We start from the raw sequence: 21,496 nt of genomic DNA, 5'->3' as shown, positions 1-21,496 counted from the left end.
TATATTTTATATTTATCAGAAATACATTTAAATTCGTTAAATAAATGATTGGATATTATTTTTAAGAAGTATTATCTTTGTATATTATCATAATTTATAAAATCATTACTAAAAGTTAATAGCTAAAAGCTAAAAATATATTAAAATATTCTAACGAACCCGTAAATAATTATTTGTTTTCAAAAATATTCAAAATATTATTTAGTACTTATACTTATTTTTGTTTTCTAATTGAATATTGAACCATATCACATATTATTAGGTAGATATCCAATATTTTCTTTAAGAAGAAAAATCTTATTATCACTTATATGACATTACAATATTACATATACATAACACTATAACAGTGTATTTTATATGAACTGAATATAGATATACTTACGAGAGTGATTACTGATTACATAAGAATAGTATAACTGATCAGTGATTAATGTTGTTCTTTCAATATGTTTTCAGTAAATGACACTAAAAGTTTAGGAAATAAATTTTTAGAAAAATACGTATATTATTATATTAAAAGAAAAAGAAAAAATACAGTAAGTTTAATATAAGAATAAAGTGCCGAGTATTTCTGTGTTAGTACCAATAGTATTTACCGTTAAAAATTATGAAAGCTTCCATTCATAAATTCCTGCTAGGTACCTATAACTTATAAATATGTAATGCATTTTTGTTCCAACAGTGTTTACAGGTAAGCGTGTGTTTGCTGTGCGGAATTAATAACGTGTTATATTTTATATAGATCTAAATCCATCCGAATGCCGTCAGTCAGACCGCCAGCCGATCGGATTACAACCGGAGGGAAAGTATGCGGTTTGAATAATGAAATAAAAAAAATGAAAATAATTAACAAAAATAAAACTGAAAAGCGAAAGTGTATATACACTTTAGTCACGTTTACATCACATAGATGTGCAAGTAAAATGTTAAAAACGTTGTTATTATTTTTTTTTTTTACCGTGTATTATTATAGGAATTTGGATACAAGTGCAATGCGAATCATAATAATTATTATTATACGCTTTCATAGCAATATAAACACGCGTAAAAGAAATTAGAAGAAATATATATATATAATAAGTACAACACTTTATAACCATCGTTTCGGTTGATTGTATGCGTAGGTACCTAGGTACCTACTACATAGGTAGCAACTAGCAACTGTACACGAATGTCTTTTAAAATATAGTACTCAAAGTATAGAGAAATATGTATACCAATAATATAGGTATGTGCGGATATAAAGGGAAAGTCTCTAGGCAAGTTTTAGATGATGCCGATTGCCGAACATTGTTTTCTAAAAAATTCACTATATATTAACCATTATATTGTCCGTTTACGCTTCTAAAAAGTGTTTTTAACTACATCGTATCAAAAATTTTACATTTCTATACATCAAATTTACAGTAAATAATGTAAACCTATCTTTAAATAAATTTATCGATTTAAATTAATATTTTTTTTAACCGTAAAAAGTTTAAAATTTCATTCATGAAAGAAATTAGAACATTATAATCAAATAAATCAGATTAATACACCATATCAAAATATATAACTTTTAGTAACAGAAATCAAAGTATTTTAATTGATTATGGTTCACCAAACTAATACGTAAATAATATAGTAATTATACATTAATACGTCAGACTTGTTCTATACAGGAAGAAGATTCGGATAGAAAGTGGTATAAGTGTATAACCTTAAGCATATGTGTGTGTGTGTGTGTACATGTATGTATGTATGACGTATATAACGTTGGTATAATGTATACATACTTTACAGTTAGGTCACCATGTATAGTGTATAAAATCCATCACTTTTTATTTTGTAATATAATTATAAGCCAACCAACATGAACTGCGGAATTTTTCAAATTAGTCAAAACAGAGGTACCACCCATGTTTATTTTAAAAAAAAATTGTTTAATGTTTTTTAATGTTAAACATTTAACATTAAATCATTCAAATCAATTTTATTTATTTATATATATATATACAGAGAAACTTCCATACATTGAACTTCCATTTTACGAAATGTTGTGTTTAACGAAATATTTTTAAGAACTATGACCTTCATTGTTAATAAATACGTAATTCTATTTAACGAATTCCTCCATATTACGATTTTTTGTTGCTTATTCGACTTCGTTATATAGAACATGAAAGTTTCACTTAATATATATTAAAAATATATTAAAATAATTGTTGAAATAATTTATTTTTGTTTTTACAACGATTTTAACAAATAATTAAAAAAAATGATATATTTTATTTATTTAAACATCGCCCTCTCTTTACTCATACACATATTTGTAAATAACTTCACTAATCATCATAAGTTCAATAAACATCACGATTAGTACTGATAAATATACATCATAGAATGATGCACTATGTAGTGTATATGCACTTGTATATCATTTTAGTATGACATCCCAAAATTTAAGATTCAAATCGGATAATAAATACTAAGTAGGAAGCCAAAGCCATTATCTATTGATTTTAAAATTTTAAATATAATTTTATTTATGAAGTAAATGTCTAAATTATATTGTGCGGAAGGTATCATTCTATAATATTAATATATTAATTTAAAATAATTGTTGATATAGTCATGCTATTGTGCATTGGCAATCCTAGAGATCGAATGTAGGGATTTTCAAAATTATATTTTGACAATGCCGCTTTTCAAGTATAACTCTAGTAAAGATATATTTCCATAAATTATCTACTATAGACTCGTGGTTGTGTATTATTATGAACAATTAAATTCGCGCAATCATTAATTATTATTTATTATTTATTATTATATGTGGATAATACTGACTAATGTAATATATCTTCATAGTACTTAGTATGTAGGCTATGGATGGGTATTATATATAATTATTCTTGTACAAGGTATGCTATTTTAATTATAGAATAACCAAAATAAAAATCAGTAACAAAAAATAAAACAACATTTTTTTTCTTAATTATTTTGAAAATATTGTAACTATAGTAACCAGCTGGTGACATTTAAACTAAACTTTATGTAGGTATTATATAATATTATATATGCCACGTGCCTCGTGGTTAGATGGTTTAATATTAATATTCGTTTAATTCTATGAGAGTATAAAATAATTTGTGTATCTTGTATCTATGATTATTTACTTGTATCTATTAAAACAAGTATTAACTATCGCATTATTAAAATAAATAAATATTATTGTACGCATATTGCTGGTAAATAGGTTTAGAACTTTAGTATTCCTACCTAATCGGGCTAATATAGACATTTTAATGACAAAAATATGCTAATTATAAATAATATGTTTAATTTAGATATTTTATCGATTAAATGTGTTAATGGACTGCCTATTTATAATAATAATTCGATTAATAAGTGACCAGGGCCCAGCATAGGTATTTGAAAAACAACACTACTACCTTAGGTAGGTATGCCAGAATTGCGTAAATCGCAATAATTTCTCTTCGATAAAGCAATACACACGACAACTATACGGAATATAATATATTTTACGATCAACCGTAAGTAGGTATTTAATAATTTGTTTAATCAGGTTCACACAGACATACGGACACCACAAGAGACGAGTTAACCATTTTTTTTTTTTTTTTTAAATACCTCATAGGTCACGGTGTACGAAATATAATTTCGTTTTTGCCATAATTCATGTTTACCGGATTCTCTTATATTTTTGTAAATCTTGCTATATCTAGGTAGTTTAATGTGCACTTTTAGAAAACAAAATTATGTATTTGGACGATTATGTTCGTTTCGATAAAGATGATAATATTATAGAAACCTATAAGGCAACAACCTTACGTGAACATTAATGCAGATAGGTTGACCACGATACTAAACAATATTATAGGTAATATAATATTTATCATAATATTATATTATTATAATATCTCTTTTTCCTCTGGAGAGTCGCGCAGACTCGCGAATTTTAACGACGACCGCGAATCGTGATTATACACTATCAGTGGCGGGAAATACGGATAAATGGCGTGCGTAAAATGCACTATAACATTTTACTCGTATATATACTGATAAGTGATAAGTGATGAGTGAAATTCACTGTGATAGTATTCAATATTATTCACTACCAAACTTTATTTCCAAGTTCAAAGTTCTATTAGGTATGTCAGTATTATTATTATAATGAACGATTTCGTAATAACGTTGTGCCTAGTTTATTATTATTATTATTAATTAATAGTAATAATAATATGTTGGTTTGTCGTATTTTGTCTGATGCTACCAAACAACGGCCTTGAGGCCACATCGTACCTGGTCATGGTGTACACTCGTAATCGGTTCACTTTCTCCTTTTCTCTTTCATAACTGCGCGCTCGCCGTGAGCGCGCCGCGTCCAATGCCACACCGTTCGTCATGAACAGCACATCAACAATATTTCGGCTACTATGGCCCAGGATATCGAAGAATTCGGCATCAGCGGTCGTCTGTTACCGGCGACCGTATGCATCTTCAGCCACGGCAGTGCACAACAGCAACCAACAAAAACCCGACTGGAACCGTGCAGTGTCCGAAGCCGAGAAAATCGTCGGCTACCCGACGTCGTTTCTTAGCCTCAGATGGCTTCTGAGTGACGAGATTGCAAATGTTGCGTTACATCTACGCAAGTTGGTCGGTTCCAATCATCCGTTGCTCAAAACCGCCAAGTAAGTGGCTAATATAGTTTTAAAACAAAAATAAAGAAATTAAATCAATTTTCACTTTACAGAGGCCTGTTGTATAATGGCAGGAATAACATGCAGGCTTGGGGTTTGATTGTGTTGCTAATTTCTAAAGCAGCTGGTCATTTAAATGTTGATGAAATGGAAGAAGACAAAGCAGCTGGTGTTTTACACAGTCAAAGGGCATTAGCCGAGGTTACCGAAATGATTCGTACCAGTCATTTAGTACACAATGGTTTGGTTAACATATACCCAGGATTATATCCTGAACCTGTTATACTCAACGATATGGCTTTTGGAAATAAAATTGCTTTACTCAGTGGTGATTATTTACTTAGTAACTCATGTGCAGAACTTGCCTCTCTCAGGAATCAAGATGTAAGTAATATTTATATGACCCTCTTCAGATTTGAATTTAATTACCTTAATGATTGTGTATTTTTTTTTAAAGCTTGTCGAGTTAATCAGTAGTGCTTTACGCGATCTTTCTGAAGCCGAATTCGTTGGTAGAAGAGATTCTCAAAATAATCCTCTTCCTTCACCATTTGAACCACTTAATCGGCATTTTAATTCCAAATTGCCTCTTAACCCTCTAGAACCATCAGATTCTTTAGGAAATATGCCATTAACACCTGCTCTTCAAGACTGGACTAAACGTAATGTTCTATCAGCTGGCAGTTTATTGGGCAAATCATGTCAAGGCACATTAGCTTTAGCTGGACATGGAGTAGAGTTACAGAAACAAGGATTCTTATTTGGTAAACATCTTTCACTTGCTTGGCAGGTAAAGTATATACAATTAATTATTATTTAACTTTTTCTATTAATATCCAATTTTATAAAAATATGATAAGTACTTGTATGTTATTATAACCTCAATTCCCCAAAAAATATAAATTTAAAATAAATGTACAAAAATATTATATAAACAAATTATAGTGTTATCTGATGGTAAAATCAAACTTTCAATGTATTTTTATGTTATATTGAGCAGATAGTTGCCTTGTATTCTTTTGACTCTATAGAAAGATAGCAAGCATTAACCTATGAGTTGCAGGGGGCCTTTTGTTTTTATTTTTTTTCAATGATCTATGTGTGAGCACTAATATACACATTAAAAACATTTTGTACATGTGGTTTTGTTAGGTAATACGCAAAAGATCATTATGATGATCATTTTTAAATGATATAATATAACATTTCCAACAGTTTATATAAGAAAAGAAATTAAAATTAGTGAAATTATTATTGATCTTTGACCCAGACTATATGTTTTTGGTACATATGATATTTTTGATTTTTTTTTTTGTTTTTGGTGGCTATGATAACACACAAATCCTATCAAGATTTATATAATATATAAAATTTAGTAGTAGACATTACTACATTATCTAATAATATGTGAATAACATAAATCTTGTTTACTACAATTATCACTCAACTTTCTATTAAATAAATAATGAATTATTTTTACACAAGTTTGAGTTTATTTACTATATTTTAATTATACTTATATTTAATAACTTAACTAATGATTGGGTATCTATCAAAATATTTTGTACTGCATTTTTATCTTAAAATATAGATAATAAAATATTTGTATTTGATGTGTTAATTATAATACAAATACTATGGTTTTACTATTTACTTGTAATTACAGTAGTTAAAAACTAAATTAGTATTTTATGATTTGGTACCTAATAATAATAATAATATACTATTATTCATTGCAGTTTATATAAATTTAAAATTCTCTTAAACTTTAATTTAACTTGAAGTTTAATCATCTGACTGTCATAAATTGAAAGTTTACACTGAAATATATTAATATGTAAAAAATTGATGCAATTAACAATCATTATATTAATATCTAATTAATTTGTTTGTATAGTATTAATAACATTTATATTATATTTTTAGGCATACCTAGATTTAGAGCCATTTATGTCTGGTTCACCATATTCCTTGGGCATCTCTTTCAATTTAACTTCAGCACCAGTTATGTTCCACCTTGAACATGACCCATCATTATTTGAAGAAATCGACAAGGGTGTAAATTCTGTTCAAGATGTTGATTATGCAAAAGTATGATTTTAATTTATTATTCTTAAGCTTATGTATACTTGTATTATATTTTTTACCATGTAAAAACTTTAAGTATTTTATATTAATTAAAAAAAAAAGAAAATTTAACATCTATTTATTAACTCACTTTTAGTTTAAGAATAGTAAAAGAATAGTTAATGGTTATGTACATGCATAATTTAACAGACTAAGGTCTTTCACAACGTAATTTTTTTTAATTAAATATCATCGAAAAATATTAATTTATCCATTTTTATTAAATTTAAATAATTCCTATGTGTAAAATATATTATTAATTACTATGATAAGTATTATATAACATTTTTATATTATGTTTTGTTTTAGATACATAGTATTGTAATGAAAGGACCTGGAATAGATTACACCAAACAATTGCAAAAAGAACATTCTCGGAAAGCCATGGAAGTGTTGGAAGTTTTTGAAGAAAGTGACGCAAGAACAGCACTATCTAACATAATTGTAGCAATGGGAGGCGAATGAAGTATTATGTCTTAATTTATTGTTATTTTTTTTCTATATATTTTAGAAAATTATTTAATGTTGAACATTGCTATTGTTGTAACATACAGGGTATTTATTCTGATTAATTTAGTCGAAAGTCTGGAGCTATGTAATATCATAGTATCAAGTTTCGTTGTATTATTATTTAGCTTATAAATAAATTGTATTGAATTGTTGATTGTTATTTAGAAAAGCTTATTTTGTTATTATCTGTTAATGAAAATCATGCAATCATTGTATAATATTTTGTAACATTAAAAATATAACATGATTTTCAATAAAGAGTTTAAAGCAATAAATTATTATAAGAAAAACATGTACATCATTTGATATTGAATTTACCCTTACAGCCGCAAAAATATAATATATAAAACTATAACAAAAATGGATAACATGCTAATATTTATAATAAATAATAATATAATGTTGAAATAAAAGATCCTTATTTTATTTATGGTGATTAATTAAACTAATGCTTATTGATATTACTTAATAAAAGTGTATTTATTAAGAATTTATTGCTACAAAGATATAACTAATTTAAATTAAAATTTATTTTTATTTTATTTCAAGTTTCAAGTCCATATGATTAATATTTTTTTAATTGCAACAAAATAACTAAAATTGTTATTGTTAGTTTAATTAGATAATGTCAAGATTTACTTGAAATAATTTAAATAAATAATTATTTAGCCTTTGTTATTAAAATTTAAAATTGAATACATTTTAAATAATCTACAAAATGATTTTTAAATTTTCATAATTTTGACAAATTAGTTCAAAATATGAACTTTCAACTTTCATAAAAAAAATTAACCTATGCATTTTTAATATTTTTAAATTGCTATAACAACTTATATGAGATTTTATATTACATTTCTAGATATGATTTTCTTCCAGAAACCACTCTCTAAGTTGATGATTAAAAGTTTTTTTTTAGATTTAAATTTGAAATTTCTAAAATAAAAACATACCATAACTCTACTTCTAACATATCAAACACATGCTAAGAACACTTAAGCTTAAGATTATTTTTTATTCTATTGAAGACAGAAGAAAATAATTTATTTTAATAGTGGTATATTAACAGTCAATTTTATAGTTAATATTTTTTGAATTACAGCAAAATTACAAAAATCAATTAAAGAGAAATTGTTATTTTACGTGGAACTGTGTAAGTATTACTTGTCATATTTTGAACTTCAAGTACTAACTATAGATATTTAAATGTACCCATGTGACCTTACAATACATTTGGATTCTAGTAAGAAAATCTTATAAGGAATCTTGATTTAAGTCTTAAGTATTACTAAAGTTAATAACAAAATAATTCATGATTTTGATGAGTTATAAAATTTTTTGGATAAATAAAAAACTAACTAAGAATATTACAAACAAGTTTGTTTTTTTTGATTCCGGTAAAAACATCTTATAAAGAACCTTATACTAAGTATATTTTAAGCATTTTGACTAAGTATAACAATTTGTAAGCCTATACATTTATAAAAAAAATCATATAATATAATATGTTGTATACTTACCAACATACATATTATATATATATATACAACATTTACATACTAAACTTATATTATAATTTATAGATAGTAAATATATTATACTGTATTATATCTACGGTCTACCTATACTTAAATTTACAAGCTACAGCCGCTACAGATATCTATTATTGTATAAACTATAAGAAATGCAGTAAATAATAAATTATAGTTCAGTCGTTTTGTCAACTACAAAATAAATGTTTACCTTTTGTTGAATGTAATAATTTAGCTAATATTTTGAGTCTTCAATAATTTTAACAAATAATTGGAAATAATTTCATAATAATCATATAAAAAAAATGTATAACCAAGTAGTAAGTACCTACCAAAGTTTTAATTTGTTTTTCGTGAATTAATGTGTCTTGTGCATAATACATAATTATTATTTTATTCATATTATTTTATTAGAAACCATATTAGGCGTAAGTATTATACTACTATAGGTACTTGCAGTGACGTGTTGAAAGAGGTTTAATGACGTTTAGGCGTAATGGTGGAAATATTAAAAAAGTGGTAAATTGTTGTTTTTGGTAAACCATCAAGTCAATTACAACATAAAATAGGGAAAAGCCTCTTAGAATTTAGAATTTCCAGGTAGGAGTTAGTTAAATATAAGTACTAAGTAGGTAGGTACTTACCTAAATCTTTATTAATTTTTAGTTTTTTTCAATTTTTTTTTCGAACAAATTTCATGGATGTATCCTTGAGAAAGGCGTGGGTGGTACTGGTGGTAGGTATGCACTGACATCTGAAATATATTTATATATATGTTATACATCATAGCTTATAAATGTTCACCACACCATTGGGTACTCGTATTTCCGTATTGGGTTTGGTACCTACTTATTACTTTGCTATAAAACATATATAATGTAGTGCCTATTTTGTACGTTTGTATTTTTACAAGATACGTTGTATTTCAGGGTACGTATAGGATCTAATAGTTCAGCCTATTATACTTAGCCTATACATATATACATTTCAATTATTTTATATACTTACACATTGATTACATAATAATATGATTGGATGGGTTTAGATTCAGCCAAGGACTTATTTATATTTAAACTTTATTGGTGGAAATCAAATATATACCATTCTACCTTTTTCTAAAATAACAACAATTATAAATTGATAAATTTGATGAATTTATTGATAATAAAATTCACAAAATCATATTAATAAATAGTTTATTATATAATAATTATCTAATAAATAATAATAATAGGTAATAATAATGTAATAATTTGCGTTATCAATGTTGTCATAATAAATCACAAATAATTATATTTTATCAAGAATACAAAATATTCTTTAATGCGAACTATTATTATTATTTATTACAAATGAATAATATCTCAAATAGTCAAATAAGTCAAATATTAGTCACTTAAGAAGTTAAGAACGATAAATAGGTCTAATCTGCTGCGTTTAAATTTTACAATATTATTATAGGCGATAATAGTCGAACTCAAGCTTCAAATAGGTACAATACAGTTGTATATGTACCATCGACGTGTAGGCGAACTTTTGCGCGTCGTAAATTACACGAAACGGCGGAGATATGCGCAACCTCAACGAGCAATAATGCAGATGTCGACACGATGTCGATGAATATTGTATACTCGTACTCTTATGTACTTAAAAGTACATAACATCGGTTGTGTAAACATTTTAGCGTCCCGAAACTAAACAGACGACACGATGAGTCGACGAGTTAATCAAGAATATATAAACAATATTGTCAATATTATAATAGAACGAATCCGCATAGATCCACCCTAACGTGAATTATTATATTATTTTATTTTACAGTTGTATATTGTACATTTTTAAATGGTAGTATAATAAATATTATCGTAAAAGTAAATTATTAAATGTAATAACACATAAATACGGCACGCACGTATCAGGCAAAAAAAAAATAGATATCGTTAGTAATTTTTCGAATTCGTAACACCCCGTTGTTGATGAAACAAGCAACTATAAACATCCTGCAAACGCATGCGTATAGTCATGACGATATTTATGCAATCGAACGGGATTGGCCATATGGTACGAATGATGGCATATATAGGTGTAGTAAATTATAGCGATTTTGAACGATATACCTTTTATAGACACATTGTACCTACATGTTCTATATAATGGTTTATACTTTATCATTAACTTTACAGGTCTTCCATATAATATATTTATATGTGTATGTTGTATAATATGTTTATAAGGCACAAATGCGCAATTTATTATGATAGTATTAGACTTGATAATTGTTTTGAGTGATCAAATAATAATACCTTAGTCCTTAATCATATCATTATATATTTATATGTTACAATCATTGAATCATTGCATAAAACAGTATAATATAAGAAAAAATATATTTTAAGCATTCGACAACTCTCACAATATGTCAAATCCATTTCTTCTGCTAGTAAAGTATGATGTTAAATATGAATAATAATTGTATTACTTGAAGTTATTGAGCTGTTAATGCGATGGATGGTGTTGCATTTGAGATATACATATTTGAAAATCAGACTCAATACTAAAAAGCTTTAATCGTAGTTCAGATTCTACGTTTTCTATCCGGTTTCCAAACTATTTTTATTACAAGCGAGGACTGAGAAGGCTTTTTCACACAAATAAGTTATGGGGAATAGATTATAGAATAACTTTAAGAGTTTTACTTAATAATTCTGAATAATCTTTTCGTACATCCAACCAAAAATTGTCTAACGACTTTATTAAAGTGTATTTTTAAACTACTATCTGTAGACAGTAGACATTTCTACAAGGCTTTCTTCTTCCAATGATTTAATTAGTCCACCACAGACCCCCAGGGGGCCGCGGATCACAGTTTAAGAACCACTGTAGTCTGTAATAGAGTGTATGTACTATGTCACAACATAATTTATTATAATTCTTAAAATAATAATAGCCTTTATAAGTATGTTAATTAAATTATTAATGTATGTACATAAACAAATACAATATATATACAGTCAATAACTAATAAGTTAGACGTTCATAAATTATGCAATATACTCTATATAGTAGTATAGTCTATATATTATGTCTATACAGAAGTATAATTATGAGTTTATATGAATACTTAACCATTATACAGTCTTAAGTCCTGACCTAAAAGGTCAAATAATACAGGAACTAGGAAGTGTTAAGTAGAAAGTACACGATAATAATAACCTGAATAAACACCAATTCAAAAGCATTGTATTTGTACACCAATGGGGGATAAGGACCAAGCTGTAACTATGCAAGATGCTCAAAAAGGTCTAATAAGTATTGAGTGTCTTCAACTTAGTATGTTTGACTACAGCAGTTAGTACAGCCTACACAGTAGACAAGATAGTCACCATTCCGTAAAAATTGGGAAACTAGCTAACTTAGTAATGGATAGACGCCATGTATTGATGTATATTATATACATACTAATATACTATATGTATATGAATTATATATCATTTTATACTTCAGTATTTATAATATTGATTGTTCAACTAATTGAATACCAATCGTATATTTTTTATGCATAATATATTGCGAATTTCTGCGTTTGTCAACTCAAAATTCAAATGGCCACGTTCCACGTACTCAAGTAGATTAAATTCCTGTTAATTACGAAATAGGATATAACAGAAAAGATAATTATCATAACAAAATATCAAAGGTTACTAAAGGCATCTATAGTAAGTTATATTGAGTAGTATATTATAGCATATTATAAGATAAAAAAGAGACATATTTTGGACTCCTGCACCTTTACGCTATTTAATTTTGTATTTTATTAATTGATAACTAATTATTGAGATAATTTGAATTAAATAATAAATCATTGCGTACAAAGAACGATTCTGAACGAAGTTGAGTCATATATCTATACACTCACTCTCTTTTTCTAAGGATATCTTAAAATGTATATTTATTTTATATTACTATTAATAAATTATTTTTCGTAGCCTAAGACATTTGCAAATTGCTATTGTTACATGCGAATGACCTTTTGCGCATGATTATATACTACCTATATTGTCACAAAAAAATTTAAAATTAATTAAAATAAAACGTGATTATTCAAGTTTGACTAGATTAATTAGTCATTCGCAGAAAATAAACAAATTTTATGAATTTTAAATTTTAAATTATTTAGAATATAAATATTTTTGAACCTGAGATAATATGTTCGTATTATATGTCAATGACGTATCACTTGTTCACATCACCGTACTAAAACTATTACTATTACTACTGTTAAATTTATTCTTAAAATACACGAATTACGGAATCGCGACCAACCAAATTTTTCGTCCCAATGAACAAACTCTGATCATAATATTATGTAGCATTTTAAATTTATAAATTTAATGTATTGTATTTAAATTATTTTATTTTTAATTTTTATCTTTTTTTTTAAAATTGGATACTTTTTAATCATTACCCAAACAAGGTATAATCATTTATTGTAAATTTCACATAGATATGTATAATAAAGTTATTATTTTTATTTTTATTTTACATTTATAAACAATTTATAACGTAACTAAGTAACCCACGTTGCTAACGTTGATTATTGTATACCACTCCATTTTTATTCATTTAAATTAGAATTTTCGAAACATTTCATCAAAAACCTTAGAAATTTTGATAAACGTAAATAAAACTTGAAATAAATCTCTAAGTTAAACACTTTCGAAGGGATGCTTTCAACTGCTTATGTTACAGACCTTTCTGCGACTTACCTTTCAAAATCAGGTATAGTTATAATTTTATAAATATATCATCCCCATTTACTACTATACTTTATTATATTTTATTATACATATAAAATAAAGTATAGGTAATTAAAACATTACGCTAATGTGATGAACTAAGACAATAAGACAGTAACTTTGGACAAGTAGCGCATTGAAACTTGAAAGCCTATTATATTTAAAATTATGTTTATAAAGCAAGTACAAAAAAAAATAATAATAATAGTAATGAAATAAATGAAATAATATTAAATAATATATCTATTTTATGAATTTCAAACATTCTAAGTATATATTCTACACTTATATTTTTTAATGTGTACTTTCTATTATTTATATAATTTAAGTATTTTACTAATAGAAGAAATATAAAAGAGTAAAATTAAATTATTAACAATTTGTTCGTTTTAAGTATTGATTATAAATAGTACTACATATAATCAACGGTTTTAAAAAAACGCCATACCCGCATTTACAGTTGTCTCTATCTTATAAGCTATAAGTGCGTAAGCCACCGGCATAACATAGAAAATTTACATTCATTATTCAATAATTCATGTTAAGTTTCATTAACTTAGAGTGAATTGAATTGACCTATTATAGTTTTATCAAACTTAAAAGGTTAGGTTGTTTCGATGTTTTAATTTTGAAGCGGATAACAACCTTTGTCCTTAAATTTAATAATATATCAATATCAATTATCAATACCTAATAATATAAAAAAAATAACAAAACTAACCATGAATTACTGAATGAATTCAGTGTGTTGATAACTTAGTTACCTACTTAGTATGTTATCATTTAAACACTCAAACGCTCTTGAAGAGTCCTTTTATTTTTTAAGTTTATAGTCATTATTATTTGCACATATTGTATTATTTTATATTTTATCTATACATTTTGCATTATCTTCGCTACCTACGGAACCAATCTGAACATAAACCATATCAAACACGCGCGATATGAATTATGAGTACTTATAGATTTATTATATATAGGTATATAACATGATATAAAATGTCTCAATTATGTCTAATTTATCCTGTTATATAAATATATTATATGTAATAGTGACATTTAAATGTTTGTACTTTTAACTACGTATTATTTTAACGTAAATCAGGAGAAGAGCGCTAATAAACTATACATACATATACATATACATTTATATATATTTTCGTAATAATCTGAACAAATTAAAATTAAAAAAACAAAAATTACTATGTATAATATTGTTAATTTATACCTAGCACATTTGTACACTGTCCCATGTATGCGTAGGTAAATAATACCAAGACAATAATCTAAAAGCAAATGTCGATAATGGCATTATGCCTTTACTTTTATCGTCAACATGACAATAACTTAAATCGTGCATAATCATGCATTCAAACATCGACAAAATTACATAAACATGAACGTTTTATTGATATATTAATATTCATTAATTTATATATAATATATTGTATTATTTAGTTTGTTTGCTTACTAAAAAAAAAGTAGACTCATTATTTTCAGTTTGCAAGTATTGAGGTATTAGATATTCAAATGTACAATGTACATAAATATAATAAAATAATGTTTAATTTAATTTTTTTTTGATGGCGGTTGAAATACAAATATCACGATTATCACACACACAGCACATACTAAACATTTAAAATAAATAATTATGTATTAAAATTCTATTTAATCAATTCGATTATGGGGGGGGGATTATTACGGCCTGCCGGTTTATTATATAAACAAAAATTATACCACAGGGAAAACGTTCAGGTCTCGTAGAATTGTTGGATTTCTATAACTGTTCTTTTTATCTGGAAAAAAAGAACCTTTTTACAGCCTAAAGTGAATATAAATTGTTTATTTTATTTAAAATTAAAAGTAGAAATATGATGTTAAAAAGCTTAAAATTGTCTTTTTTATAGACATATTATAAACTTCGAGATTTATACATGGAAAACGGAGTTCACTACGAGCTATATCCCTAAATAAATACAATTATTTTGTTTGTTCCACAGAAAAGGATTATTATTCCCGTTGAGTGTATTTGTTGAGTAATGACTAATGACTATAATAGTATAATGACATTATCGATATAATATAAACAGTAATTGCTTTCAGATTACCTATGTATATTTTATCTATAGATATTATGTCAATTAATTTACGTTTAGGCTAGTTTTTTAGGATCATTAATAATTATTATTTCACTTTCGCTGCGTGTGCAAAAAGCGTAATGGTAATATTATAATGCCACGGGATCGACGGCAGCGACGTTATTTCATGTTCGTCGGAACGGGTGCGGCTGCGGATCACGGTCGGGGACCAGGACTTACAGAGGGACATGGTGGGTTGGGGGTGGGTGGTAGAAGTCGTAGGCGTTTCACGTTTTTCTTTTTACGCACGCGCATATTATAGTTCAAATAATAATAATTATTATTATCATCAATACGCGCCAGCGCAGTGCCGTCGTCGGCTCGTCGGCGCTACACTAACGCTATACTCGGCGGTACGGGACGATGCGATCACATCACACACGTGCCTAGTGCTATATCGCGGCCGGTGATGCTGCCGCCGCCTCCGTCACTATATTATTATTATTATTATTATCATCATGCACTTATGCAGTATAATCGTTAGTTTTACACGCGCGCCTTTAGCGTGCGTGTGCGTGTTGCCATCGCCGTGTTACTATTATAATAATACTTGACGTTTTAAATATTAGACATGTTTTTTTATAAGACATCATAATTTTAAACGAAATATCGCGATTACAACGACTTCCGCTCGCCGTACAAATAATAATAATCTAGTCGATAATATTTTAGATATATATCACACGTGTTATACTTTATTTATCATTTATTACTAATGAATTATTGACATTATGATTAATATTGTAAAATCGTATTTTGTTGATTTCGTCGTAATCGCCGTCCGCCATATCGCCCGCATCGCGTCTATCGCTTCGACTCCGCCCGCGCAGAGCAAAGTCCTGCACGCGGATCGCACTCTTCGCTTGTCGTCGTCATTTATTAATATGTGATCCATGGTCGTCGTCGTCGTCGTTATCGGTAGTAAATTAAAATATACACATTTCAACTACCTATTTCTGTCGTCGACTACTGCCACTGCCACCGCGCACAGCGGACTACGAAAATAAACGCGTCCGAGAGTCGACTGCTCCCGGGCACACGTCGGCTCATCGTCGCCGTCGTAGGCACTAATAATAAACGTAGGTCGGACTCGAACGCGGACGGGCGCGTCTTTATACTGTTTATTACCGCCGCTCCTGCTAATAATATCATTACAAATTAATAAACATATATTATTCATTTTTTATTTTGTGCGTAGGTAGCACAGCGTTGTACCCATCGAGTGTTTTTTTTCTATTCGTTTTCTTTTCCATTATCGTCTCCGTTTTCGCTCGACGCTATATATCGGTCGAACTGCAATACGTGATTTAATTGTACAACACACGTCGCACATTACGCCATCGAACTGATATCGTTTATATACAATATATATATATATATATATATGCTACAGTTATACGTATAATTTGATTTTGTTTTCGATTTGTTTTCGCGTCTTACGTAATAGTGTGTAATACCTGTATAATCGTAATTAATAATTATTGTATTAGCTGATAATCGGCGTGGTCGTGAAATGGAATGCCGTCGGACTGTCGTTACCGGCGGAGTGTTGCGATCGCCTCCGTCCGCGTCAGCTGCGCCACTGACGATGGCTGCGGGCGTGATGCGGCACCGGAGCCTCCGTCACGGTCGGTTGTACGATTGCGACGACGAAGTCGTTGACGAGTACAACAACAACAACAACAGCAACGTGTATGCGACCACGATAAACAATACGACGCAGCTCGTCGACGAGTTGGAACAGCTGCGGACTGACAACTTTCAGCTTCGGTTGCGCGTCTACAACGCCGAACGGCGAGTGGACAAGCTCTCGGCGGCCGCGCTCGATCGGGACCGGGAAAAGCGCAGCAACAGTACCAATACCGATAGCGACGACACCGATGACAGTAGCGACCACAGCGACACCGACCACAATAACGCGGCGGCCAAGGCGACCGCCGAAGCTGCCGTGCGCACTATCCACGACTTGTTAACGGTCAACCGAAGACTGCTGGCACTGCTGGCGGCCACAGTTTCGGCCAAATCGGTTTCCTTGTCTGCCGACGACAAACGACGTTGGCGGCGATTGCGAAAGCACATCGATGACGGCACGGTAAAAATACGAATATTAATGATACACACCATATTACTGTTTTTTTTTCCTATGATTTTGAACGTTTTTCTGTTCGTAATATAGAAAGAAGAGAAGACAAACAACGAACTCGACGAAGTTGACGACGAATTCCATGACGCGTCTGCGACGGATTCGGATACGTCATGCAAATCGCGGGTAGCGTCTGCGGAGCGTTCCGCGACGAGACAAAACGTTCTGCGTTCGCCTCCGCCTCCACCGGTACCGTCGTCGTCCGCACCGCTCGAGACCACGGGCGAAGACGATGAAGGTGCCGGCTCTGAAGTGTCCCGTTTACGAGGACGGTGCAGACGGCTGGAGCGGTCACTACAGCAGCTAGTCAACACAGAACTGTGGGCCCGGAACCGGCAGATTGGCAAGCTCGAGCAACAAAAGTACGCGACCCAAGTGGCCGACGCGGCTGCACAGAAAGACAGGAAACCGGCTGAGGCGGTGGCTGCGGATGTAGCTTCACCGCAACAACATTATCTGCAGCAATTCCGTTCAAAAGCCGCGTCGACTACTCCGCTACCCGCGGTGACCAAAGGAATCCTAGTAAAACGGTTGCCCGCGGAGACATCTACCGCAACAACAGCATCAACGGCCGTCGCGGAATCACAGAACCATCGAAAGTCACCGCTAACGGTAACTACAATCACGACACCGCCACCGGTGTTGCCGGACTATTCGGAAGTGAACTTTTTCTTCAGCTGCGACGAAGAAGAAGAAGACGACAACGACGAAGACTCCGCAGAGATGAACACTTCGTCGTCGTCGGAAGAGGAAACCGCGGATTCGAACGACTGCGGGGGCGACGAAAAGCCTGTACGGTTAACTGCGATCGGCGCTCCGGTATCGTCGACGAGTACGCGGAAACGACACTGTCGACCCCATCATCGGCAACTGCAACAGCCAACCTGCAAAGGCGTTGGCGACGCGGCCACCGTCACTACGACGTCGTCCTCGTCAACGGAGTCTGATGCGACCGCGGACGAAGCGGACGATTTGAACGGCGATGCCGTTACCGTGACAACGACTGCCGCTACGTCGCCCACCGCACGAAGTCGGACCGTCAGTGGCGGCGGTTTGCACAGAAGGCGACGGTGCAGGCCACCCCGCCGATGTTCAACTTGCGGCCGTTGTAGTGGCGCCGTGGACGCCGCGGAGGCGGCTGCAGATCGCGCGAAGCCGCCGCCGTCCTTGACCGACGCCCAAGTGCAGTGCGGTGACGGAAACGTGGCTGCCGACCACGACTGCAGCAATGATGATCGTGACGTTGCGGGCGAATCGCAACTGCAACTATTGCGCCGCGAACTGGACGCCCGGCGGCGTGAAAACGGTCGACTGTACGACATGTTGCTGAAATTGCAACGCGGAACGCAATCGGGCGACCGGGGAAAGGGCGACGGTGGCCCGAGAATTCCGTCACCCGACTTATCGTCGGACTCAGACCCGAGTGGTTCGCCCGAACCGTATCGGCGCGCGCCCGGAGCGGTCCGCGATCGCATCGCCGACCTGTTGCCACCGCTCCTGTCCATACGATCGATTTCAGACGACGACGACGACGACGACAACGGTGGCCGTCAACGTGACCAGCCGGACGGCGCGGAACAACAGCAACAACAACAGCTGATGCTGTTGACCCGTCTCCGGGAACGCATAGTGGCGTACGAACGGCGAGAACTGAACGGCGGCGACGATCGCGCTGCGGTGCAGTCGGCGCGGCCGGAAGACACGTCGAACGATGCCGTCCGCCGCATGGACCGCACCGATCTGGTAAACGTGGCGCTCCCGCGGGTCGTAGAACGGCTCCGCCAGGCGCTCGTGCCACTGTTGCAACATCGGCGGGAAAACGATGTCGCCGCGTCGGCCGGTGCAGGTAGATCCTCGAACGTCGGCGATGGCGATGCATTCATCGACGGCGCACGACCGTCGCCGCCGAGGGAAGAGCGATGACAAAGATTTTGTATGTAGTACCACCCCTCTCGGGAAACACTATGATGTGTGTGTATGCTTTATTATGTATTGTTGCTCTATCGTTTGAATAATATTGCTGTATATACCTTGCGCGTAACGGTAATTGAATCGGGTAAATATGGCCACGTGGGTTCGGTTTCACGGAGTGGTTTCGATTTTTGTTTTTGTTTTTAATATTATGTAATATGTATTGTATACAAATATTTTTTTTTATTGTTGACGTTTATTTTTATTTTATTACGACATTTTTCAATTTTTATACGCCAAACTATATATACACAATTATTGTCATTATAAATTATTACATCTTACGATGTATACTGCAATTATACCTATAATAATACTTATATTAATTTGCCAAAAGACTCATATTCGTGTGCCAAAAATAAAAATGCATTTATGTACCTACTAATATATGATTTAATGATTACTATCTGCTATTGTGAAGATTTAATTTGTATTATTTTTTTATATGTATATGTATAATAATCAATGAGCGCGAACAAAAAAAAATTATTATATTGATTATTTATATAACTTATTACGCATAAATATATACTTTTACAATTGTTATACGTCATATTACTTGTTAGTTATTATATATTAAATCACTACATAATGTATTTTTATTGTATTTGTCAGTTACTTGTATTATTAATATATTAATAAATTAATAACAATAAAATATAAGTTAATTGACAGTCAAACTTGAATATTTTTCCAAAAACTAATACATCACATTTAGCATTTTTTTTAAATAAATTAATAAATTTTCCGTCCTACGCAACTTTATTGACTATACAGACATACAGTACTCGCTAGTAGTTGGGAATAGAAATATGTACCATTATGACATTGCTTCGTTCAGCTATTTATATATAAAGATCCAAATGAGTGAAGAAGAATCGTTTTGGAAACAAATAGACAATATTTAATACGTTATCATATCTAGCGATCAGGAATAGACTCCAAATAGTATGTCATCATACCACAGTCCACGTCCATGATAAATAAAGTCACTATGGATTTAATTTATTAAAAACCATAATAAATGTAAAAGAAAAAAATATATGAACTTCGTAAAATTAAAGTATTAAAGTATTTTTTTAAAAAATTCACGCAATATAAGTATTTTTTATTATACGTAGAAGTCTAGAACTATTAACATTTATCAGTATACCACTATATTCATAGCTCATATAGTCAGGCATGAATTTTTCAATTACGGTATTGTAAATAATTCCGTACCCTCATTGTATACTATAGTATATATATATTAATTTTAATATGAATTTTTTATTTTTACAAAAGTTACCTAAAATAAGTTTAAAACACATATGTACGATGTACCTACAGTTTAATATAAAAATCAACATTCCTTTAAAAAGTATTTATGAATAATGAAATATTATGTATTATTTATTTTATTTTATTAGCTTCTAATAAAAATAACATTACAGCTCAACAATTACGATATTTTTAAAAATATAATATAAATTATTAATTTTGATCTTATGAGTTATGAGAAAAAAAAATATTTACATAGTTTGTTACAAAAAATTATGTAGTAAGAAATCAAATTATTTATATATCAATATTG

General features: G+C 30.9%; 2 protein-coding genes across 2 annotated transcripts; both read left to right on the top strand.

Moving 5' to 3' along the window:
* The first annotated feature begins 4,115 nt into the window (after positions 1-4,115).
* LOC132932410 (all trans-polyprenyl-diphosphate synthase PDSS2-like) lies at positions 4,116-7,639 on the top strand. Its single transcript, XM_060998775.1, has 5 exons — positions 4,116-4,697; positions 4,760-5,090; positions 5,164-5,496; positions 6,633-6,797; positions 7,143-7,639. Exons 1-5 carry the CDS (start codon positions 4,408-4,410, stop codon positions 7,296-7,298), a joined length of 1,275 nt encoding a protein of 424 aa, XP_060854758.1. The 5' UTR covers positions 4,116-4,407; the 3' UTR covers positions 7,299-7,639.
* Positions 7,640-16,178: 8,539 nt separating this feature from the next.
* Positions 16,179-20,603, top strand: LOC132919913 (uncharacterized). Its single transcript, XM_060981846.1, has 2 exons — positions 16,179-17,901; positions 17,986-20,603. The coding sequence occupies exons 1-2, from the start codon at positions 17,323-17,325 to the stop codon at positions 19,873-19,875; spliced, it is 2,469 nt and encodes an 822-aa protein (XP_060837829.1). The 5' UTR covers positions 16,179-17,322; the 3' UTR covers positions 19,876-20,603.
* Positions 20,604-21,496: the final 893 nt, after the last annotated feature.

Source organism: Rhopalosiphum padi, chromosome 1, assembly GCF_020882245.1.
Source record: "Rhopalosiphum padi isolate XX-2018 chromosome 1, ASM2088224v1, whole genome shotgun sequence".
NCBI classification, from domain to species: domain Eukaryota; kingdom Metazoa; phylum Arthropoda; class Insecta; order Hemiptera; family Aphididae; genus Rhopalosiphum; species Rhopalosiphum padi.
Note: the sequence above shows the minus strand (reverse complement) of the source record. Positions and strands in the feature narration are given on the sequence as shown.

Excerpts from the sequence above, each read along its gene's own strand:
- LOC132932410 (XM_060998775.1), top strand. The coding sequence starts at position 4,408 with ATGAACAGCACATCAACAATATTTCGGCTACTATGGCCCAGGATATCG. Across the intron at positions 4,698-4,759 it reads CCGTTGCTCAAAACCGCCAA|AGGCCTGTTGTATAATGGCA; the intron begins GTAAGTGGCTAA and ends TTCACTTTACAG. Across the intron at positions 6,798-7,142 it reads AAGATGTTGATTATGCAAAA|ATACATAGTATTGTAATGAA; the intron begins GTATGATTTTAA and ends GTTTTGTTTTAG.
- LOC132919913 (XM_060981846.1), top strand. The coding sequence starts at position 17,323 with ATGGAATGCCGTCGGACTGTCGTTACCGGCGGAGTGTTGCGATCGCCT. Across the intron at positions 17,902-17,985 it reads AGCACATCGATGACGGCACG|AAAGAAGAGAAGACAAACAA; the intron begins GTAAAAATACGA and ends TTCGTAATATAG.